The sequence below is a fragment of the Trematomus bernacchii genome, unplaced genomic scaffold (assembly GCF_902827165.1).
Source record: "Trematomus bernacchii unplaced genomic scaffold, fTreBer1.1, whole genome shotgun sequence".
NCBI classification, from domain to species: Eukaryota; Metazoa; Chordata; class Actinopteri; order Perciformes; family Nototheniidae; genus Trematomus; species Trematomus bernacchii.
Window position 1 is genome coordinate 2,188,531 of NW_022987513.1, and position 10,612 is coordinate 2,199,142.

Here is a 10,612-nt window from a genome sequence, read left to right on the forward strand (position 1 = left end):
CAGAAGCTATTGATGTGTACCACGTGATGTGGTAAAGCAGACTAATGATTTCAGGTACACTGAATAAACTGAAACGTTGACGTAAATTAAATGAATTATGTCAGCAAATGACGTTAAGTTGAAAGCCATAATATAAGGTATGGTAACATTGGGACAGAAAACGACTATCAAAGTAATGTCATTAGGATGAATGTGTAGAACAGCCTGTAGCATGGCACCATGAGTCTCTGAGGCTATGACAGACTTTTGATCTCCCCTCCTCTAGGTGTCTCCACCTCTCAGACCCAGCAGGCCTACACCTCTCAGGTACTCCAGCCCGAAGAAGTTCTCTACCTCCGCAAGAAGAAGAAACGGCCCATCCTCCACGACCCGTATACTCGCTTTTCTGCTCTGCTGTACCGCCGCCCGCCGAGGGAGGACCAGAAGGCTATTTTGGCCAGCATGGACTACATAGACCTAGACCATGCAACCCTCCTCTGAAAGCCCATAAGGACACAGTTACATCCATGCAATATTCCCTCATTCCAAAATCACTACCAGGTGGAAAACACAAAGATGTTTGCAATTTATTGTTTATAAAGGGGACTAGCACTACATTTCAGCATTCAGATTTGGTATATTGTGTAGCTATGCCCTTGGTCAATTCAATCTGCACTAGTAAGCATTCTGCCATTTGAAATATGTGATAACAACAACTGTACCTTGTTAGATCAAGAACCTAGATTGTCTCTGAAATGCTGTTCCCAATTTACCGTGAGTGATATAGCAGCATTGGTCAATTGGAATGACATCATATGCAGTCCTAGCTCCAAGGATTATTTGAACACTACTGATTGGATGACAGAATGCACACGGTTGACGTGTATTCTTAAATCCAGTAGTGTTCCCTTTTAAAAAATGTGTTTAAACTACAGCGATTCAAATCAAAATAATAGCTGCCACAATTTTCCAAAGTTTTACTCCAGTGCAAAAAGATTTGTTAAAAAAGAGGCAAGTGCCTGTTGTCCACATTTCAAATAATTATACAAAAAGTCCAGTTACCCTTTTTGAATTTGAACACGTTTCATGCGTTGATTGCCCCCCAAAAAGCCCTGCCGGTCTCCGTTTACAGCCCCTTCCACCGGATCCTCTCCGCCAGCAAGGTTTATCTGCCGAGAAACTCGCCTCACAAATGTGTTATCTCACTTCCTACCGAATATACCTCAGAGCACAGGACACGACACCCCCAACCACAGATCAGCCAGCAGAGCAAACTAGCCTTTTTATATATCTTTAGTCATAATTACTTTTCTTAAAACGACATGGTACAGTTTTTTCTTTCTTATATTTACTACTATTTAGTTTCTAAGAAGTCCATATTTGGATTTAATTCAGTTTATCTCGCAGAATGATAGATCTTTCACATTCTGTTCTACTGTAAATGATCAGGACTGACAAACAAACACAACCCTGGACTACTGTACTGAAGGAACTATCTATATATCTTAAACCTTATTGAATAATGTAATTCAGCAGTGAATCACACAGGGGCTTAATGTACTTTTGCATTTCATTTACATATACTGTACTTGTAACACACAGGCCAAATCAAAAGCGGTAATTCAACTACTTTCAGTCATTCTGTATGAAGCCATTTAATTGCTCCAATTCGTTTAAGCTCCTCATATCTCATCACTGTTTGCACTGGAGCAAAATCTTGTCCATTTCCTCAGATTTGTGTCACCAGTTTGTGAGCTGTAGGTAGTGTAGAGGGTACCAAATCCTATCCAGAATAGTTATGCCAAAAATAGTCAAATTAAAAAATGAACAACACATAGTGGAGTGATTCTGTGCCATAGTATATAATAGTATTTTATTCATATATATATATTAGAGGGCATCCAAAATAATGGCTTTGGTCGGCCTTAATGGTTCTTCTGGTTACCTGCTTCACTTGTGTCCATTTTTATAATTGTTTTATTTGTGCATTAGTGCATGCATGTGTGAGTACCAGCCTCTTTGTATTTGACTCTTTATGTGCTTGTCATTTGATATGGAGATGCTGAGAGGGGTGTCATCCCTTAAGAAAAAAGAATGTGGCATTAAGGGAAAACAAAGTGAGACAAACCTTTTGTTGTTCACCGGTAAAGGCAGTTTTGTTTACATGTGATGGTTGAATTTGCCTGTCAAACTGAGATGGAAATATGGACACTAAGGGGCTAAAATGTGTTTTGTTGAATAAGTTAACATCGTGCCATAACATTAGGAACTAAACTATATCACACATACAGCAGCTCCTGTTAGATTCAACAAACAATGGCTGTGTATTGGGCCCACTTTTTTATTTTTGCTCAAAAGGTGCTCCATTTCTTCCAAAGTTGTTTTCATGTGTAGAGGGTATGGACTCATATCTTAGGCTCCTTATTCTAAATGAAAGCAGTGTCCATGTTCTGCTGTTATTGATGTGTTTTTTTTATACATGTATTTATTTGTTTGATTCCTTTATTGTGATGTAGAGCAGACTCTGACCACTCCTACTCCAAAATAGTCTTCTAATATGAACCACATGTTAAGTGACTAAATGTGGTTGCTTTATTAAGATATTTCCACAATGATTGCTTGCAAAAGGAGGTGTCAAGGTTTTCAAAAAACTGACCTCATGTTTTATTCGGTATTCAGTGTTCAGGAAAATTAAAGAAGAGATGTAATGTTATTTATTTAACTAAACAGGAAATACTAACTGTGTCTCCTGAAAGCAATTACCATTCTTTAATAGACAAAAACATGACAGAAATTCACTGGCTTATGACCAAATCCAGCATACTGGAATAAAGTTCAGAATCCATCATACAGATACATTAAGGATACTTCAGTAGTTAAAAAGCAGCAATTATAATTAAATAGCTTGTGCCTTTACGATTATTATCATTCTCCAGCATTGGAGCATCTGGTAGCTAATATTTAAGTATTGTGTCTACGTCAACATAATGCACTTATTGTGGAAATAACTTTACAATACACTTACTTCTGCTACTAAAGTCAAACCACAGTCTCTTCTTCCAAAGATTCTAAAGTCTGGCGAGCCTAGAGGCCGTACCATGTGACAGCAACTTGTTTTTAGCTGCTTCGTACGGCACTGAGTGAAGTGATGACTGAAACATATCAGAGAGGCCATCCCATCAGGTGCTGAGCAGTGGTGTCAAACAGAGGCTGCTCTTCAGCCTAAGGTGCTAAGCAAACCATGAAGTAAAGCTGTACTAATGAGTATATATTTCAATAACTACAAATGCCACTTCCATTTTAACAACTGTCATTGCTGTGTTGCTGTCTTTGATTGTTTTCATCTAAAGAATTGAGAATTGGCTGTGCTGCTGCCTGCGTTTCATAGCATAGATGGTTACAACAAGAAATCTTGCTTTGTACCTTCCAGAATGATAGAGGAGCTTAAGGGAGAGTTTGGTTCAGATCAATTGACAATGATTTCCCAAATTAGGTATTTTAATGACTATTTGAGAGCAGACCATTTCCAAAAAGAAATGTCAAAACAATTACTATTTTCTACCAATTCTGGAATGTTTTGAATACATTTGAACTCAGTTGATAGAAAACATTATCTATAACAAAACTAACTGAATAAGGAGTACTAGTAGTGGTCATGCTGTATTGTATCAAAACACCTAGTGTTATCTTATATTTACCCCACATTTAAAAGAAACCAAACCACTGACAGAAATGACATAAGATCTAAAATATACATCATTATAATTGTTCCTTAGTTGTAAAAGAAAGAATCATTCTTGTTCATATTGGCCAATGATATGCATGTAGTTCGACAAATTAATCTGAAATATACAACATTATTTTATGGGAAAAGGTCTATTTTATTCTGTTTAGGTGCTCCTGTGACTTTATAGTGTCCCTCTGAGCACGGTGAAGGTCCAAGTAAGAAGTAATAAACAGGATGAGCCTCTATCATTTCCAAATGCACTGGAAAATCAAATGTTCACTGCTCTGTACATACTGAAAGTTCAGTCCTACAGTATAACTTGTTTTGGTCAAATGTAGAGAATAATTACACTAACAAAACCCTGATAATTCAGTGTCACTCTTAAAAACAGAGAAGATGGGAAATAGTCTCTGTGTGACTGTTGAGCTATTTCATCACCAAGGGCTTTAATGAGACTCGTCTGAACAAAGCTGAGGGCTAAGTCAGATCTGAAGTACTGTATACTTCCTAATGTGCCACTGAGAATATGTTCATGTATACTCAAATAAATTATTTGCATAGTATAAACATTTGAATGCTCCAGAAATAGGGAAAATAGGGCCACTGCCAGAGCAACCTTCTGTATTCGTGAAAGAAAAGCATGATACCAATGGGCTGTGTTTGAAGCTAAAGCCAATGAAACAACTATGATTAGCTCCAAGTTAAAGTTGAGCAGTAAGGCTTTTAAAGTCACTTTATTAAACCATTTTTCCAAACCTAAACATTTTAACCCAATGATTTAAAATTCCAAATTTGACACGTTTTCAGTTTTGCCACAGTCACATTGCCATGCGTTGCGGTTAGATACATTCGGTTGAATTGAAGCTGTAACTAGAATTATTTCTATGTGTTGATAGGGGAGGTAGATATGCTCTTTACTATTCTGTGATGTCTATTACTTAATATTTATATTGTATGTGTTACTTCACAAACTAGTCTGGAGAAAACGAAAGTGGTCCATATAGCTTTATTTGTCCAATTGCAGTCTGACTTGCGCTTAGTACATAATAGCCCATAATTACTACAGAGTATGTCCCATAAAGTGGGTCAATCTGAGTAACTTTAAAAAAAACAAAAAAAAAACAGTGTTGATTTTCAGTTGAAGACTCTGAAGTAGCTTAAAAAAGTTATGTTTGTGTGGTCTAAAGACATTTTCATCAATCATTAGAGAATGAGAATTTGTTTTAGAACATCTCAGTACTGTATCATTCTTGAGCTGAGGACACGTTCTGCTCGGGCTGGAAGAGGCTTGAGGAGAGACTTATCATGGCTTTGTTGAGGATATTCAGACGTTTGACGTGTGGAACTGCTGTTGATCCATAGATAGGAGAATCTCTGGTGCTAAGACATGCTGCACAACTACAACCTTTGTGTTGCCTCCATGTTGGAACCATATTGAGTTGATGTTGAAGCTCACCTCTCTGAGTTCTCTGCATCTGATCCATAAAACTGCCACATTATTTTCCTTATTTCCACACTGAAAAAACTGAAACTTTGACTTGAAATGTGTTAGGTCAACATATTTCACATAACTGTGTTGGGTTTGTTGAAAGCAATAATATTAAGTTTAAATATATTAAGTTCAATTTAATATTATTGCTTTCAACTAACCTAAGACAGTTGTGTGAAACTTGTTGACATAATACACTTAATGAAAGTCACAGTTTTTTATTTGGTTATAATGAGAAATGTAAAGACTGGTGAAATATTACATTTAAAAATATTTGATCATCAGACTTGGCACTGAGATGCACTGAGGCAGAGACTTAAGTAAACTACATTTGAGAAAAACTCATTTAAATCATGAGTGTATCCATAGCAACACGGCGGAGTATTGAGTATCAACTTTTGTCCTAACTGAGTGTACAAAAAAAGCATTACAGATTTGAGATATGAAAAAAATAACATTTTGTTACACTGTGTAAATAATATCTCAAATAAGCTTACCTTGTCATATATATTTTTTGTAGAAGAAAATATGATGCACATCAACTATATTGAAGACTGAGTGAACTGAGTAGTGTAGGGTCTGCTTCAGTGATATACCATGATGTAACAGACCAACGTCTATGTGTGAGTGATGGAAATCTTCTAGAAATTAATTTAATATTATAGAGCAAGGAATTATAGAGAAAAAAAACATATATATAAATAGATATAAATATATTATCATGGAACCAAAATGGTTACTTGAGTATCTATATTTGGTGACAGTACTTGTTTTCACGAATGTATAAGTCTATATTGTATAATTTTTATATCAATGTGTTACTCTATACTGTAGCAATGCAGAATCTTACATAACAGATGAATATGTTTTTCAGTTCAAAAGAGAATGGTGCACCCACTGTATATCTCACTGTCTGATACACAGAGACCCAGAGAACATACAGCAATCTAGTTATTATAGCAACCTGCATTTGGTGTGAATAGCAAATGTAATTGTTCAGTTATTTGTGGGCCATTATCTAACACTGAAAAAACTGAAACCTTGGTTTTCATTAAATGTATTATGTCAGCAAAGTTCACACAACTGTATTAGGTTAGTTGAAAGCAATAATATTAAGTTGAAGCTAATATATATTCTTTTAACATAATATAATTGCTTTCAACTACCCTAATACAGTTATGTGAAATCTGTTGACATAATACATTTAGTCAACGTTTCAGTTTTTTCAGTGAACCACACTTCTCATTTGTCCTTTTGGGGGACAGTGATTTTGCTCGCGCTATTTTATTGTTTTAAATATTTTTTTGGCATGACGGAATTGTGATAATATCTTTCCCTATGTTGCTCCCTTTGCAATCTTTAACACAGCAGAGCACAACAATATAAATGTATAATCATCTTCACAAACTGTGCAGCGAGAAATGTTTCACAGCGTGTGTTCACAGTATGTAAGTCATGATGCTGCTTTGAAACGACATAATGGGCAAGTTAATATGGACGTTCTTTTGCCTTTTGCTTAACTTTACTCCTAATTCAATGCTGTACATTGCCAAACAACACCTCATATACATTCTGACAACTGGTGCTATTACAAACATCTGTGGTGCTTTTTTTTAAGTTAGAATATTTCCTTGTTTTAGACTAAATGTAGCTACACAATCCTGTACTGTACTTTACTGTACTGTAGGTTACACTACTGTAAGTCATCATGTGACCTGGTTCAGTCTTTGTTTTGATGGTTCACTTTGACTGCTGTTGTTTCAGGGAATACGCAGATCAGATAACATTTTGAGTGGCGTTTTAAAGCAAGGAAATGTGACAGGACATTAGTTTGAGTACACATGTCATAATGATTTATATTGGGATTGAGTTAATGTTTTGATGTTCGTTTTGGTCTGAAATATACAGCCCCTGCTCTGAGTCTAATGTATTGGTGGTGCACACATTGTGTTTGGTGCTGAGTTAACACTCACCATGACTTTTTTTAACCATCTTAGACGGTCAGATCTCTCTCTAGTCCTTCTTTCAGGTCAGGTAAACACTCAGTCCCTCTGCAGGTACCCTTTTCTTGTTCAGTATAAACAACATGATGACGGGAGGGAGTGAAGTCAAACTTCCACTCTCCTTCAGGTCATTATTCTTCTGCAGCTGAGCTACTCCATCACCCACCACTAGATGGGGCTGTTGCTTTGAAGGGACATGTGTTACCAAGATCACAACAAAACATTGACATATGTTCTAATTAAGATGCTTTTTGAATCTAGTTCAACTTTTTGAGTCTCTTTTCACAAAACATTTATGTTTGTGTACATGATGTTGATTTATCTCTTGTTTCTCATCACGAAATGCAATACAAGTTGAAGAACATACTGAAGTTGTCTCCTCGTAATTGTTCCGTCGTCCTGAGATGTGTGAACTGGTTTGAGTTACAGAGTTTGTTTTAATTTGTTATTGTTACCTTCCGGAAATCAACCAAAACATGTGTGTGTGTTCACTGCTACAGACGAGCTGTACCTCAAACTGTCTCTATTTATGGGAAACTTCACTCCACACATGTAACTATTCAGAGTTTTAGGTTCACCATCTCAGAGAACTTAGCACTCATGATGCCTTTTATATTTGTTGGCACAAACACTAAAAAGAATGTATGGCTATTGTATATCCTGCTCACTCCCACTCTTCCTAAAATTGAAGCTTTTAAAGCAAACTGTCAGTTTTTTGTATTTAAAATGTCTTGGTATGCTTGTTGTAGTTGTATATTCAAAATGGTGTATATTACATCAGTCTTTATTTATTAAAATGTTTAAATTTTCTAAGATGACTTCATGTTATTGATCGAAGTGGTCCTCATCACTTGCATTCTATATCTAATTGTGTAGAGGTATTTCTCTGCATCGTATTCAAGAGGCCCTATTGGGGGTTTCCCTTTCCTGCATAGTGTGTTATATATAGGTCTGTGTGCATGTTAATGGTCTGCAAAGGCTAAAATCCCTGTTCCCCCCCTGCCTGAAACTCCCTGTCCGCAAAATAGTGACATCACTATGTAACTCTTGCGCTTCTATAGCGCTCCACATTATACGTGATAGGCTAAGGGGCAGGACATCTAAGCTGTTGACCAATCAGCAGAGCCAGCCAGCTTACCAATCAGAGCAGACTGGGCTCTGGTTTCAGACGGAGGGTGAAAAGAGGTGCTGCAGCACAGGCAGTATGAGAGGAGAAAGAGCTTTTTGAACATTAAAGCATGGAAACACGTCGGATTAGAGGCACAAAATACAGATATGAAACCTGAGAATTAGTGTTTTTCAAGTAATTCAGCTACTGTTTCAGGCAGCTGATGATATCTCTACACTGAAAAAACGGAAAGGTTGACTTCAACTAAATGTATTACATCAACAGAGTTCACATGACTGTAGGTTAGTTGAAAGCAATCATTTTAAGTTAAAATAAAACATTTGGTTCAACTTAATATTATTGCTTTCAACTAACCTAATACAGTTGTGTGAAATCTGTTGACATAATACACTTAATTAAAGTCACAGTTTTTTCAGTGTATATACGTTATGAGTATTTATCATAGCAATGTTTCAGTCAAAAAGTTATGACAAAGGCTCAGAGGGTCTGAAAAGTTAGTGTGTTCCATTGTGATGCTGAGCAAGATAAAGTTATCTAAAACACAACATAAAGATCTTCAATATTGTGTAATAAATCAGAATTATAGTTAATGTGATAAAGCTTGCAAAACCACTGCCGTGGTCCTCTCTAAAGCAATGAAAGAAATCAAGACAAATATCAGGCTGATTAACAGCATACAGTATACATATACACACACAGACCGTCAATTATTGAAAATGAAATTAGGTAAAATAAAATGTATATTGCACAAACCTGTTAAGATACAAACCATGGAAAACAAATATCATCTGATGGTTAAAACAATACAGAGTAAGTCATAAAAAGTAATTGTATAGTGTGTCCAAAAAATATAATTAAAAAGGCCAGGAAGGCGGAGCGTTTGTAACTCTTGTATGTCATGGTTATTATGCCATGCTCAGTATATCATGTGATTAAAATCATAAAAACCCATATTATAGCTGAATATAAAACATAATTAAAAAGTCAAAGTGTGTGTAGTCATAGTCAAAAATATGAAACAATAGCATAAAGTCCCTGCAACGGATTTAGGTTCAAATACTTTAATTTTAGGTCAAAATAATAGAAATTCATTCAAATGTTTTACATTATTGTATTCACTTTTTAAGGTAGAAATGTCATGGTGAAATATGGCAGTTCAGGGCATGGTGTACTGACAAATGAAAGGCTCTTTTGGAAATAATAAGGCTCACGTCTGATATGATGCTACAATCTCAATTCAAACATTGTTCATGCTGCCTACTTTAAAGTATGCTCAAAGGTTGTATATTATATTTATTTGTAGTCGTGTTTTCTTTCTTTATTAGTTAATTAGCACATGATACGGCATATTAAGTTGTACCAGTTTATGGTGCCAGCAGGGGGTGACAAGTTGACTTTCCCTTTTTACTGTAAAATAATGAAGAAGGGCACTAATAACTTAACCTTTTCTGTTATTCAGTTATAACAAATAAACCGAGTCAGAGAGGGCGTCATTTGCTTTCTTGCATATGGTCCAAAATATATATTTTTTGTTTGGGCAATGCCTCCGATAAAGGGACACCTTAAAGCAACAACATCCAACAGTAATGGAGAGGATATTCTTATACATCTGCTAAGCTCGTAAAGCCCAAAGGTTACTTTTATTTCAAATGTTAATACTTGTGAAATGTCTCTGTGAATGAGTGATGGCGTATGGAGGGCGCATATAATGTGAGTTACCACAAATCTATATAACTCACTCTACCGATATTAGTTGGATTCAATAAGGAGTGACAGTTATTCAAACTGCTGATCTAAAACAAAATCATTGCTCCAACTTCCTGGAAAGTGAATCACTCATTTCCTTCGTGAAGTAACAAGTTTTTTCTAAAAGGTCTGTCAGTATTACGTTTTAATGACTGCACATGGGAGTAACCATTCATGTTCATTTATACATTTGTGCAATTTCTACTACAGTAGATGTCATAACAAGATCATAGGCAAATCATAGATCCCTTGTACAGTTTACATCTGTAGATTAGGGTACATTCGTAGGTTACATATTTAGAAAAATGTCTTTGGTATTAAGGTCTCTGGCATTACTGATTATTTTGTCTATGAGATACAAAGTATACAGTTGTTATTTATATATTCCAACAACAAAAGTAGTCTAAAATAATGGTATATGAATGAAATGGTATAAAATGTATGACATTTTTCTGAAACATTTTTGTATTTTATATTTTTCTCACATTTGAACTGTTCTGTATAAATGCTGTATAATAGCTTTCAATTGAATCTGGGCT

General features: G+C 35.7%; 1 protein-coding gene across 2 annotated transcripts in view; it reads left to right on the forward strand.

Annotated features, from left to right (window-relative positions):
• igsf9bb (immunoglobulin superfamily, member 9Bb) overlaps nucleotides 1-5,248 on the forward strand; it is a 118,285-nt gene extending 113,037 nt beyond the window's left edge. For both annotated transcript variants that reach the window (XM_034151659.1, XM_034151667.1), the window contains exon 20: nucleotides 266-5,248. In XM_034151659.1, the coding sequence (XP_034007550.1) occupies nucleotides 266-480 (215 nt within the window). In that variant the 3' untranslated portion in view covers nucleotides 481-5,248. The remainder of the gene's footprint in view (nucleotides 1-265) is intronic.
• The last annotated feature ends 5,364 nt before the right edge of the window (nucleotides 5,249-10,612 follow it).